Source organism: Neofelis nebulosa, chromosome 14 (genome assembly GCF_028018385.1).
Source record: "Neofelis nebulosa isolate mNeoNeb1 chromosome 14, mNeoNeb1.pri, whole genome shotgun sequence".
In the NCBI taxonomy this organism is placed as follows: Eukaryota; Metazoa; Chordata; class Mammalia; order Carnivora; family Felidae; genus Neofelis; species Neofelis nebulosa.
Window position 1 is genome coordinate 80,207,874 of NC_080795.1, and position 14,943 is coordinate 80,222,816.

General features: G+C 43.2%; 1 protein-coding gene across 6 annotated transcripts in view; it reads right to left on the bottom strand.

The window, feature by feature from the left end:
• TRAPPC9 (trafficking protein particle complex subunit 9) overlaps nucleotides 1-14,943 on the bottom strand; it is a 572,152-nt gene that overhangs the window by 534,187 nt on the left and 23,022 nt on the right. For 5 of the 6 annotated variants that reach the window (XM_058699185.1, XM_058699186.1, XM_058699184.1 and 2 more), the window contains one exon: nucleotides 8,087-8,113. The exons of the other annotated variant lie outside the window; for it this stretch is intronic. In XM_058699185.1, coding sequence (XP_058555168.1) covers nucleotides 8,087-8,113 — 27 coding nt within the window. The remainder of the gene's footprint in view (nucleotides 1-8,086; nucleotides 8,114-14,943) is intronic. 6 annotated transcript variants of the gene reach the window in all.

A 14,943-nucleotide genomic window follows, 5' to 3' on the forward strand; every position in this document is an offset into this window, starting at 1 on the left:
AAGTACATGGAGAGGAAAGGCCTAGATATCACAATTCCTGTAACTCTGACACTAACTCAGTATAATGAGAGAAAAATCTTTATCCAGGAGACGGCAGAATTCTGAGCATAAGACAGGTTAAACCCAGTACAAACTGCACTAGACAAAGTGATGATTTTTTAAAATAGAATTCTAAAGTTAGAACATTGTTGAAAAGCTACAAAAATGCTCTGAAAAGCAGATTGAAATAGAGGGGAAGTCTATCCTCACACCACATACAAATGCAAGCTTATATTTGTTTACTCACAGCACTAATTAGTTTAACCAAGGCAGAATATTTTAATTAAAGCAAATAATCAATATTACACTTCCCTTGTCAAGTCTAGTTCATGAAATTTACTCTGCTATGTAACCATAAAATGTCTTAGATAGATCTAAAATTAGTGAAAACAGCTTTGTATGGTTCGTGGAATTCTTCTCAAAGTTCCAGGCTTTTCAAATAGATCTGAGAAGTATTTCTATGTCATCTTTTCCCTTGTGAAACAAACCACAGATACTGTTGTCAAAATTCTGGTACTACGGGGGTGCCTGGGTGGCTCAGTCGGTTGAGCGTCCGGCTTCGGCTCAGGTCATGATCTCGCGGTTTGTGGGTTCGAGCCCCGCGTCAGGCTCTGTGCTGACAGCTCGGAGCCTGAAGCCTGCTTTGCATTCTGTGTCTCCCCCTCTCTCAGCCCCTCCCAGGCTCATGCTCTGCCTCTCTCTGTCTCTCAATAATAAATAAACGTTTAAAAAAAAATTTTTTTTTAAATTCTGTTACTATGGACAGTGATCATGGTCACAGTGTTCTAACTAATCTGCTGGACAAAAGGCACTGTCTAAACACTATATGCAAACAAAATGAATATAAGGAAGAGAGTGACCCTATTCTGGGAGACTTATAATCTATTTCGACACCGGGGGTTTGTTTCATTGGTTAGCAAAATGAAATCAACCCAATGTTTTCTCTGAATGCTCTGTAGTCATGACTCTACTTTTAGTGTCATGACTAGAAAAGCCTGAAGCACAACTTTCTTAGTTCAATTAGCAACAATCATCACTGGAAGCTGAGTAATGCAGAAATTCATTCATAGCAATGCTTCCACCTGCACTAAACCTAAATAAACCTACACTGAACTCTGCAAGGTGAATGAAGAGATGAAGTCCCAATGAGAAAAAAAACAGTAAGAAATCAAACAGGCAAAGAGTTTTTAATAAATGATTTAATTAATGAAAGGAACAGAGTATGGTGGTTGAGAGGCCAGATACTGGAGACAAACTCATGGGTTTGAACTGCCACATCACCACTTACTAGCTGTGACCTTGAGCAGGTCAATGCACTTTTCTGCATCTCGATTTCCTCATCTATAAGCGAGGCATCACAACAGTAACTATCTCCTAAAATCTTTGTAAGGATTAGGTTGCTTTATATGTAAAGTTTATATACAGCACCTTATATCTTAGATATGACCGAAAAGCACAAGCAACAGAGAAAACACAGACACACTGGACTTCATCAAAATTTATAATGTCTCTGCTTCAAAGGGCACCATCAAGAAAGTGAAAAAAACAACACACAGAAGAGTAGGAAAAAAATTTAAATCATGTATCTGATAAGGAAGCTGTATTCAGAATATAGAAAGATCTGTTACAACTCAATAAGAGAAAGACAAATAACTCAAGTAAAAAACGTTTGATAAAGGATCTGGACAGATATTTTTCCAAAGAAAACATACAAATGGCCAAGAAGCACAATGAAAAGATGCTGAGCATAGTTAGCTATACGGGAAATGCAAATCTCCAGGACAATGAGATACCACTTCATGCTCACTGATGACAATAATCAGGATAGTAACAAGCACTGGTGAGGACGTAGTGAAATCGGAACTCTCCTATGCTGCCGATGAGAATACAAAATGGTACAACCACTTTGGAAAACAATCTCGCAGTTCTTCAAAAAGTTAAATACTGAGTTACCACATGATCCAGCAATTCCATTTCCTAGGCTTACAGATAAGAGAACTGAAAACATTCACCCACAAAAACTTGTACGTGAACGTCCACAGCACCATTACTGATAACAGGCAAAAAGGAGAAACAACCCAAATGTCCATCAACTGATGAATGGGTCAACAAAAAGTGGTATATTCACACAGAATAATATTATTAGCAATGAAAAAAGTACTGATTCATGCTACAACATGGATGAACCTTGAAGACATTATGTTAAGTGAAAGCAGTCAGTCACAAAAGACCACATGTTGTCTGATTCCATTTTCCTAAAATGTCCAGAAGAGACAAATACATAGAGGCAGGTGAGTGAGCGTCTGGGATTGGGGGTGTGGAGGACGAGGCAGTGAAGAGTGACTTCTAAGGAGCACAGAACTTCTAGCTAGGGCAGTAAAATGTCCTAAGATTGATGTGGTGATGTGTGCACAGCTCTGGGAATACAGTAAAAACCACGGAATTGTATATTTTAAAAGGGTAAATTGTATTAAAGCTGTTTAAGAAAAAAAAAGAAAACAGCACCTTAGAACAGTGCCTTCACTGTAAGCACAAATTTCTTATTTATTTTTAAGTTTATTTATTTTGAGAGAGAGAGAGACAGAGACAGTGCCAGTGGGGAAGGGTCAGAGAAAGGGGGAGGGAGGGAGAGTGAGACACAGAGACAGAGAGAGAGAGAGAGAGAGAGAGAGAGAGAGAGAGAGAGAGAGAGAGAGAGAGAATCCCAAGCAGGCTCCAACATGTCAGCGCAGAGCCCAGCGTGGGGCTCGAACTCACGAGCCATGAGATTATGACCAACTGAGCCACTCGGGCGCCTCTTGCTTATTTTTATTATAGGCAGGAGAAAATCCCTTCAATGTGAAAACAGGAAAGCAAATTTGAATTAGCTGAAATTGGCCAACAGTTGAAACAGTTGCTGAATGGGCATGACATGTTCAGAAGTGACAAAAAAAAAAACAAAAAAAAACAGTTTGACACCAGGAAGTATTCTGTTTCAAATGCAGATCAAGGGCTCAAAAGCCTAGCTGCTGGAAATGACTAAAGGAGAAACTTGGTTCTTTTTCTTCTTTTTTTTTTAATTTTTTTTTTTTAGTCCAAGTTAGTTAACATACAGTGTAATAATGATTTCAAGAACAGAATTTAGCGATTCATCACTTACATTTGACGCCCAGTGCTCATCCCAACAAGTGCCCTCCTTAATGCCCATCATGCACTCAGCCCATCTCCACACCTCCCCTCCAGCAAGCCTCAGTTTGTTCCCTGCATTTAGAAGTCTCTTATAGTTTGTCCCCCTCTCTGTTATCTTATTTTTGCTTCCCTCCCCCATGTTGATGTTTTGTTTCATAAATTCCACATTTCAGTGAAATCATATATTTGTCTTTCTCTGACTTATTTTGCTTAGCATAATACACTTTAGTTCCATCCACACTGTTGCAAATGGCAAGATTTCATTCTTTTTGATGGCCGAGCAGTACTCTGTGGTATATATACCACATCTGCTTTATCCAGTCGTCAGTCGATGGACATTTGGGTTCTTTCCATACTTTGGCTATTGTTGATAGTGCTGCTATAAACACTGGGGTGCATATGCCCCTTCGAATCAGCATTTTTGTATCCTGTGGATAAATACCTAGTAGTGCAATTGCTGGGTCATAGGGTAGTTCTATTCTTAGTTTATTGAGGAACCTCCATCCTGTTTTCCAGAGTGGCTGCACCAGCTTGCATTCCCACCAACAATGCAAAAGAGATCCCCTTTCTCCACATCCTCGCCACCATCTGTTGTTGCCTGAGTTGTTAATGTTAGCCATTCTGACAAGTGGAAGGTGGCATCTCATTGTGGTTTTTGATTTGTATTTCCCTGATGATGAGTGATGTTAAGCATTTTTTCATGTGTCGGTTGGCCATCTGGATGTCTTCTTTGGAGAAGTGTCTATTCATGTCTTTTGCCCATTTCTTCACTGGATTATTTGTTTTTTGGGTGTTGAGTTCGATAAGTTCTTTATAGATTTTGGATACTAACCCTTTATCTGATATGTCATTTGCAAATATCTTCTCCCATTCTGTTGGTTGCCTTTTAGTTTTGCTGATTGTTTCCTTCGCTGTGCAGAAGCTTTTTATTTTGGCAAGGTCCCAATAGTTCATTTTTGCTTTTGTTTCCCTTGACTCTGGAGACGTGTTGACTAAGAAGTTGCTGCGGCTAAGGTCAAAGAGGTTGCTGCCTGTTTTCTCTTCTAGAATTTTGATGGCTTCCTGTCTCACATTTAGGTCTTTCATCCATTTTGAGTTTATTTTTGTGTCTGGTGTAAGAAAGTGCTCCAGGTTCATTCTTCTGCATGTCACTGTCCAGTTTTCCCAGCACCACCTGAGGAGAAGCTTGGTTCTTAAAACAAATACCAGACCAAGCACCCAAACGCTGTCAAAGTCTTCCTTCTGGCCCTCAAGATAGTTGTAGGAAAAGCAGGTATAAAAAAAAAATCTGAAAGTTTGCTTTGAATGGTATATCCAATTCAATTTCAAAAATAAAATGGAAGTGATCCAATTTTGTCATGACTTCATGTGGAAGGCTCTTCTAGGGAGCTGAACAATTCTGTGACCCCAGAGAGAACATCCGCTGTTCAGATTTAGAAACAAAGAAGAATCATACTACATTGCTCCAAGGAGTGATGAAGTGATTCCCTACCAACACATTTGTCAGGGTTTAAGTAGCAGGAAAGAAATTGTTGCAGAGGAAAAATTTTCCTCTACCCTTCAAAGGTTCCTCTGGATGGTCTAAGAATTAAATTGACACGAGACAAAAATTTTTTAAAGGTTTATTTATTTTTGAGCGAGAGAGCATGAGCAAGGGAGGGACAGAGAGAGGGCGGGGGGACAGAGAATCCAAAGCAGGCTCCATACTGACAGCAGCAAGCCTGATGTGGGGCTCGAATTCACAAACCATGAGATTATGACCCGAGCTGAAGTTGGACACTCAACTGACTGAGCCGCCCAGATTCCCCTGATATGACACAAATTAACAGAAAACGAAATTTAATTTCGTGCATTCAGGAACCCCATGTTAATGAGCTACAGAGACAGAAAGGTAAAATGATGAACCTACGTCATCCTGAGCTAAGGAATGGGAAAGGCCTGGGCTTTAAAGGGAAGGAGCACAATTCACAGGGCAATAAGAAGAAAAGCACATGTTTGGTAATTAGATATATGCCCTGCCATACAGATGGGTCATTTTTCTTTCCTTTTTTTTTTCTAATTTAATTTTTAGTTAGTTAACATACAGTGCAATATTGGCCTCTGGAGTAGAATTCAGTGATTCATCACTTACATGCAATACCCAGTGCCCATCACCACAAGGGCCCTCCTTGATCCCCATCACCCATCTAGCCCATCGCCCACCCTCCTGCCTCCATCAACCTTCAGTTTGTTCTCTATCATTGAGAGTCTCTTGTGGTTTGTTTCCCTCTCTTCTCCTCTCCCCGTTTCCCATATGTTCATCTGTTTTGTTTCTTCAGTTCCACATATGGTGGATCTTGAGGAACTTAACAGAAGACCATAAGGGAGGGGAAGGGGGAAAAAAGAAAGTTACAGAGAGGGAGGGAGGCAAACCATAAGAGACTCTTAAGGGGAGAACAAACTGAGGGTTGATTGGGGGGGGGGGGAGGCGGAGAGAGGAAAGTGGGTGATGGGCATGGAGGAGGGCATTTGTTAGGATGAGCACTGGGTGTTGTATGGAAACCAATTTGACAATAAATTATATTTTTAAAAAAATAAAAAATAAGAAAATAAATTCCACATATGACTGAAATAATATGGTGTTTGTCTTTCTCTGATGGACTTATTTTGCCTAGCGTAATACACTCTAGCTCCATCCATGTCATTGCAAATGGCAAGATTTCATACGTTTTGATGGCTGAGTAATATTCTACCCTAAATATAGATCTCTTCTTTACCCATTCATCAGTCAATGGACATTTGGGCTCTCTCTATAGTTTGGCTAAGGTTGATAGTGCTGCTACAAACCCTGGGGTGCAGGTACCCCTTCAAATCTGTATTTTTGTATCCTTCGGGTAAATACCTCATAGAGCAAGTGCTGGGTCATATGGGTCATAGGGTAATTCAATTTTTAGTTTTTTGAGGAACCTCCACACTGTTCTCCAGTGTGGCTACACCAGTTTGCATTCCATATGGGTTATGTACATAAAATTTATCATTGGTAATAACTCTTATTCTGGAAAAGATACCAAACTGAGATTCTTCTAGGTAGCTAAGAGAGGAACTAAAGTTTCTCTTGATCCCACAGAGTTCCAGTTGCCTTCAACTCCAAACACTCCACATGCCAAGCAGGCACACTTTGGGGAGACTTGCTCTGAACCCCCTCAAGACTAAGGCCTGAAAGATCAGACCTTAGTGAGGAAGTTGGCCCTGGCACCAAAGGCCCCGCGAGCAGAGGCCAGAAGCAGGGTAGCAGGAGCTGGGAGGTAGGGGGAGAGCAGCACCTCAGTGTTCTACTTGCCCTCCCCTAGGAACAAAGATCAAGTTGGGACTGCTACAGAAGATGCCCTGGGACACCCCATGCTGGTTTCTGCGTCCTTCCCTGCCAGCTTCAACCTCGGCCACAGGATTCCCACATGTCCCCATATGACAAAACCCATAGACCCCCCCCCCTTCTACCTCCATTACTCTAAATTCGATTTCATTTCCATTCAACCTCATCGTGAAAAGTTTCAGGAATAAAAAAGATGTATTGTTTTCTCTCAACGAAGGACTGGTTTTCTGACAGCTCAGAGCTACTTCTGCTTGGTGTAAGTATCTACTTCTCCTGCCAGTCGTGGTTGACACACTAAAATTCAGTACTTCCATCAGGCAGAACTAGCCAGATTGGGCTCGGCAACGTCTACTGATCAAACATCAGTACACCCGACAGCAATGTCATTGTTCAGCTTCTCAGTGGGGGGCTGGGGGGGGTCATTCAGTCCCTCAGCCACCCCCAAATTATTTCCTCATCGCAACCCAGGTCTCCAGAAAACAAACCAAAGTCCTCTGTTTTCCTTTCTCTACACCTTCCACAAACCCTGTCAGGAAATTAGCACAATCGTATGTCAATTATATCTCAATAACCTAAGGGGAAGAAGGAAGAAAGGAAGGAAGGACAGAAGGAAAGAAGGACAGACAGAAGGACGGAAGGACAGAAGGAAATGAAAGAAAGAAAGAAAGAAAGAAAGAAAGAAAGAAAGAAAGAAAGAAAGAAAGAAAGAAAGAAAGAAAGAAAGGGAAAGGAAAAGAAAAGAGAAAGAAAAAAAAAGAGAAAGAAAGAAAAGAGAAAGAAAGGAAGAAAGAAACTATCATGGAACATCTTCTAGAGGAAGGATTCAACACAGATGTGAAAACAGAAATCTGCAAATCTGAAGCAATTTCATTTCAGAACGGAGACACATTGTGAGATTGAAATAAATGCACTGGTCACAAAACATTTATTAGCATGACTGTCCGATTTCTACTCCTCAAAGGAAGAAATTTTTTGATTTTTTATTTATCTTTTGTCATTGATTCTAATTAACCCAGAAAATAATAGAGCTCATTATGAAATAATTGGGCACTACAATAAAAGAGATTTAGCTGCATTAATTACAGAAGTTAAGAAAGAAAAACCCACCTCTGTAAAACACAAAATTTCTTTCTCTGTTAAGAACACATATACAGAATGCAGTAAAGAATTTAAATTCATGTGGAGAGAGCATAAACCACAAAATCAAAGTAAAGTCATTACTATGAATAAATTCACAATTAACTGGATAAGCATGCTCGATGCATTCAAAGAATTTTAAATCATTGCAAATCATTCACATAACCATGCGAGACAAAGAATATACCTCTTCAACAGACAACATAAATCAGCAGGGTGCCCCGTCAAACAAAGACCACACAATAATCAAGTAGTTAACAGTTCTGATTTAAAGTTACTTAAATCAGAATGTTCCAAAGATCATAATCCAGAAATTTTAACCATTCACTCACACCACCATGAAACAAGCACTTAAAGAACCAAAAGAAACTAAGCACATAGATCATGTACCTGGATCAATGAGAACTTCTTGTGCCCCTGGAAGAAAGAACAGAGTATGGTCTTTTATTTGGAAAACAAAACTATTTTTAAAGACAGCTACTAATCACATTTCATGCTTCACATTGCCTTGAAAACTCTGAGGCACGTCTCTCTCATCAGAAGAGCAATTCTGAATAACAGTATGTCACACAAGTTTGGTGCCTTTTTACTTTGGAAGGAAAAAAAAAAAAAAGCTGCCATCACCCACACCCTGCACAAACTGTAAAGTGCCTCTTGCCTCCTGCCCTCCCACCTTCCAAGTGCATACTCCCCTACTCGCCTTAACCAAGGAGAATTTCTTATTCCCACAAATAATCCAAACGACAAAGGAACAGTAATTTTTTTGTGTGCAAATATACGCCCACAGCTTGGAATGGAGGGGAAAGTTATTGGAAGGTTATATGGAACTTAGCTCTACCCTCCTGAAATCTCACACTCGTTCACTGAATCGCTGCACACTTCACCAGCTACGGATTTCCAACCTCTAGAAGGTGCAATACAAAACAGTTAACTCCACTGTTATCAAGAAGCTTTTGAAAGCCTTGATCATCTGCTAAACTACCCAGATACTAATGAGATCCAACTAGCCTTCTCTGGAGGACAGAATTCCCTGTCACCTGAAGAAACACTGATCTAAGAGTTGTGCTTATCATTAGCTACGATCCTTTGCAAATATGTTGACAAGTTCAAAAACATGTGTCCCAGTAAAAGCTAGTCTTATTGAAACAGCATATTCATTCAATTGATAATACAGAGACTACGTCCCACAATCCTATTTAAGAGCTAGTTTGTGTACTGCAATCTCTACTGTTAAATGAAGACAAAAACAATCACTGCGATTTGAAAGCCATGACTATAATAAAATTTGAAAAATAAAAACAAACATAAAAAAAAAAACAGGTGCTTCTACTGAATACCAGCTATACACCAAGCACGTGCTTGACAACATTGTGTGTGGCCGTGTGATTCTCACAGCATCCCCACAGAGTGGACAGCGACGATTAGCTCCACACCGCTGATGACGAAACCGTAGCTCCGAGGAGCCAGGGACGCCCCACCGCCCCACCCCCCAAGACACGTGCCCTGTGAAGAACACACAGACCTCCCCTACGGGGACACTTTGGGGAACTGGGGGCTTCCAGGTGACCCTACGAACTTCTCCTTCATTGGAAAACCTGCTCGAGTATATTACATTGTGCCATGTCTGTTAAACAGGGAATGAGACTGAAACTTTTTCCTGCCCCAGCTCAGTCATTATCACAACCATCAATTACTTGACCTCTCGGCACATGTAGTGACGAACCGGGCCCCATACTAAGTGCACTGCGACTGCAGGGCTTTTAAAGTTACCTTCGTCCGTGTGTAAGAGTCTTTGTCTCACGTCTCACACAGGCCGAGGACTATCACTTCTCACTGGCCTGGAGGGACCGCCTAAAACAACCCTCGTCTGCCTTTTAAATTCCCTTCATCTCATCCCGTGTGAGTCTGTAAGCCACATGGCCCAGATAGTTTCTTCAAACAGCAAAGAAAAAGCTCAGCCACAAAAAAAGTAGACAGTTCTTTCCCAAATGGACTTTAACATCTAATTGGACTTCCTGGGAGCCTTTCCTTTTATTAGCTCACCTCCAGCCACTTACCAGTGTTCTCACTGGGAGGAGCAGCCCAAGTACTTTGCTGTCTGTTGCCTGGCCTGTTCGGAAGGGTGGGGGACACGGGAATAGTGGGTGCTGTCTGAGGATATCGCACAGTGAGAGCAAGGGTGTCCTGCAGCCCGGTCTCCACGGCTACAAGTACCCTGACGGGCTCTGAAATTTGATTATCAGCATCATGAGGCCCCAATGGACTGATTTCACATTAACCGAACTCCTAAGAGACTAACGTAAGAAGAGTGGAGGTTGAACTTGTTAGTGTAACAGAAGACAAAAAGTTACCGAGCGGACCAAATATCACAGTGCAAATATCACAGGGGAAGAGCACACTGCCCCTCAACGGCCCGATCACGGGCAGAAGCAGAGCAGGACGGGTTTTGGTAGATTCACTGGGACCAAATATCTGTTAGGGGGACGGACTTGCCGCCTGGACGAACAATCGAGGCTGGCCACGGTGACTCCCACGGACACCACGGTCAACACTTGCGTAACTCTCCCTCTGCCAGGCTTTCTAGGCTGGCAGAGCCCTGACTGACGGACAGACACACGTGCAGACCTGCAGACGGGCTGACGTCCCAGAAACACCTGAAACCAGTCTCCGGGAGCCCAGCCACACTGCCAGGTCCCTGCTCTGACGCCAGCCCCGTGAGCTTGGTCGGGTTGCCTACCCTCTCTGTGCCTCAGTGTCCACATCCGTAAAATGGGGGCGATCATCAAGCCTACCCTGCCGGGCTGCTGTGAGGATTCAGGGATTACATCAGGCACGCTCTGAGAAACACGGATAGCACATGTGAAGTGCTCAACGAACGATAACTATTAAGGTGACTTCACAAATCTCCCTTCTAATCATCTTCCATAGTTCCTCGTTGTCCCATTTACAAGCTCTTGGGGAGTACCCTTCTGCTCTACCCCGTGACCTGTGGAAAGTGGGAGGAAGGGGCCATTCCTCCCACTGCTCCGGTCCCCACGAGGAGGGCTCTCCCCGTAACGCTTCTGACCGTGTGGCCCGGCTCGTCCTCCTCACACGCGTGGCGTGGCTTCGGGAAAGTTTGGGGGGCGAGCTGAGCATGTGAACCCCTCTTCTTCCCTGGGGTGCCCGGCTTACCCCGTGTCCTGAAGACTTGGGCAGGTCCTCTCAGGCCCAGAGCCCCCTGGGCCGGTCTGACCAGTTCCAGATACAGGAGGAACATTTTCCTGCACCCCTAAATTTCGTGGAGAATGCGGCTTTATCAGTAATAAAGGTGACATCTGTCTCCTCCTGCCCACTCCCACCTCATCTCCCAGTTGGCTGGTGGAGAACACAGGAGTGCAATTATTGGACCCCTTAAGCCCCAACATACGCTTAATTAACGAACAGTTCCGTGACTTCAGGTGGGTTGACTACAGAATGCCCCATCTCTGACGCTGCCGCTAAATTACGGCCACAGGAGCTACCGACCCTCCTCAAACCGTTCACTCACTTCTTAACTGCATCTTTCTTCGTGGAACTGTCACTTCCAATTTTAGTAATCGCCAAAGAGTATAAAATAACGGCTTTGTGCAACATAACAGCTAAAGTTCACGAGCTCTTTTACAAGATAACCACTGTGCTAAACGCTTGACATAATTTCTCCCCAATCCTCAAAATTCTCCAAAGAAGTCATTAGCATCGTCATCCAGATGAGGAAAAATCTCAGAGAACTGACGCCAGTTCGCACGACTAAGTGGCGGCCTGCACACTCACGCCCGAGACGAAACACGAGGCTCGGTCCCCGAAACCAAATCACCTTCCTCTGATTAACCCTCGGAGAGTTCGCGGTTCTTCAGCTTGAAGGCGCTCCAGACACTGCATCTACCCCTGTTATGAAATCACGGCTGCCTGGCTTCTAACACTGGAAGAAAGTCCAATTTCACCACTGTTCACACAGCACATCTGAAATTTTCACACCGAGATGACAGAATAAAAATAAGATATAAGTGGAACGCCTAGACAGAATGGACGCTGTACCATTCTGAAACACGAAACAAAAAAAAAAAAAAAATCAAATTAAAGGACTGTTGGTTAAATAAATCTTCTTTTACAAACAGGAAGTGAGACTAAGACTTTTCAAAGGTGCAACAGCGCCACCTACGGCCACAGAAAGGCTTTCTACGCCGCTGGAAAAGGTGCAAGAGAAATTGCCTGCGCGGTAAGAAAAAAGATCAGCAAGGGTTTTAAAAACAGGGTGCTCAGACACCTTCACCGAAAGCTTAGCGAACACACAGCGAGGATACGGCAGCTTCAGGGAAGGGAGCGTACTCAGCACTTGATCTGGGATCCTTAACACTCCCAAATATAAACAAGACACAGGCTCACGGAAACTAATCTGAACGGGAAGGAGTCTTGGGCGTCGGGTCCAGCCTCTTCGTTTTGCAGACAGGGAGACTGAGACCCAGGGAATCTGTCCTTCCAGCCATTAGTAGGAAAGCTTACTCCTAGTCCTTGCTTGTTGCACTTACCAATACCCAGAAGATCTATACTAACCCTGTGTTCATAAAGGTCACATCGGTTTTTTTCTAACAGTAGGTAGGTATTCTAAGTGTCTTGCAAAATACTGCCCAAAGAGCTGGTAACTATACATCATACAACTTTGTTGAAATACAAAAATGTTTATTTACATAGTAAAACAGCGTGAGTTCCCCCCTTCTATTATTCCCTCTATTTAAAAAAAAAAAAAAGTGATGCCAAATGAACATTTTGACTTGTTTTAACCTATTAAGAGTACAGAAAAAAATCAAAATTTTCTTCACTCACAAAAGAGATAAGCTTATTCCCTGAAAACAGCTCAATATCAAGTTTTCTAAACATACTGGCTATGTAAGGTAAAGGTTTTAATGGTTACATGGCAATATGAAGTCTAAGTTGTAAACACACGTTCTATACAAATAATCTTTAAGTTCTCCATCTTAAGGCAATTTAGCTATTCCCTATGTCACTAGAACGACACTGATCCCATCAAAGCTTCATACCCCACTAAAACAATGTAACTGGGTCCCTATCACTTTCAGTCATACTCATATTATCATATGCATATACGTATGGAGCATGCATCAGAAACAAACTGCCCTCTTCAGTATTCAGGGTTGATACTTGTAAATAATCTATGCTATTGTGACAGCAAATACTTACTGAGCACCTCTTAGGTGCTTTGCATACAAGGCAGCTAACTCTCATAATCACACAAATTAAATAACACCACTCAAATTTCACAGGTGAGGAAATATACTTAGGCCATAAAAAGCAAGTCCCAAGTCCCATAGAATCTGCGTGCTCACCAGCAGAAAGAGAAGAGTCTAGGTTTTTACCTTCTCTCAACATTCACTAACTTCATCTTTTCTTCTGTACTAATGGCTACAGAAAACCATTTCTGTCTTTGGAGGTTTTCTCCCAACAAGCATCACCAGAGAAAAGCAAGGGCTAAGCCATTAGCAACGATGGCTGGATTTTCAAAGCCCACTTCTCTTTTGCACTGTAATCATTTTAAATGTTTTATTTTCTAGTGCTTACAGAGTTGAAACTAAAATGTTAACTTTTTACATTGTTGGCTGAGACTAAATCAATTGCAAAAATATGTCATTTCAGGGACGCCTGGGCAGCTCAGTCGGTTAAGCCGCCAGCTTCGGCTCAGGGCATGATCTCACGGTCCGTGGGTTCGAGCCCCACATCGGGCTCTGTGCTGACAGCTCAGAGCCTGGAGCTGCTTCGGATTCTGTGCGTGTCTCTCTGCCCCTCCCCTGCTTGTGCCTTGTCTCTCTCTGTCTCTCAGAAACAAATAAATGTTAAAAAAAAAATTTTTTTAATATATATCATTTCAATCTATGTCCCTCTGTCTCATGGTCTCACTGATCTCTTCTTTTAAGGCCTCATCAGGCTGAGATCACTAAAACGTGGCAGTGATGAACTCACCAGTGCTCTGGAAACCAGTCAACGGGCGGCTGGTCAGAGCAGCAACCCAGAACACAAGCTGCACAGTCAGAGCAACCTGGGCCCCGGCCCCGAGTCTGCCTTCGCTGGCTGCATGACCAGGGGCTGGGGCCCAGCTCTTTCTGCCTCAGTGCCTCACCTGCAGAAAGGAGATACTGATATGTGCCCTCCAACACCTGCTGGGAGGCAGGACATAAGGACAGCGCTGAGCACAGCCACTGGCCTAGGCAGGTGCTGATCATAGCTGTTTCGATCATGACAATGATGGTGATGATTAACACATGAAGACAGACCAAAGAGTAGAGGTAACCACAAAAAAGAAACATGTACGAGTCAGTAAGCATTTCTCTTCACATTGACTGCAGAATGTCCTATTGATTTTCTTAATAAACCAAGGTTTGTCCATTAATTATAGCATTACAAGTTCACATGCAAGCTTCCAGAATAAAAGAATTTGTGGCTTCTAACTTTTGAATACTAAGAAAGTTGAAGGAAAAAAAAAAGGAGAACGAAAGCAAAAGAGGCAGGGACTACAGAATTCTTCTGCAACTACAATAACTCGATGTTAGGAGAGAAACAATTTCCTTTCATCCAAGGACGTCTGCCGGATCCGAGATGTCTGGGGTATTCTAACCGTACTCATTAATTCACATCACCAAGTCTTCCAACTACCTACTGCTCACCCTAACACTCTCGATGACATTGTCGCTGACAGTTACCCAGGGCCGGGTAGGACAGGTCCATCTCGGGCACCTTCACAGGAACCCTAGGAGGGGAATACTGTCACTACCTTCCCCGTTCTGGAAACAGAGAAACTGAGGCACCAGGAGCCTAAATGCTCCAGGTCCCACTGATAGTAAATGCTGACAGTAAAGGACAATGTGCATTTCTGCTGTTGAGGAAGGAATGGATGCAAATGCAGGGAGAATGTTAACAACCAGCTCGTCTGGTCTTGACGCCATCTGCCGTGACGTAAGAGGAGGGTGCGGCGGACAGCCCCGGGGTCACTATTCAGGACTAAACGACACGCCTGTCCGTGCCACCGAGCACGGCAGCAGACCTGAACCCTCTTCTGCGAGAAGGGCAGTAAAGTCAGCCCAGCTCTGTCTGCCCTCACCTGGGCTTCACTGCACAGCCTTCCCATCGGTGCCCCCAACGGTCAGAGCGCCCGGGCGGTCTACACGACGTGAGGCTAAATAAAAACACTTCTCTACTGCAGACAGAGCAGTTTCTCA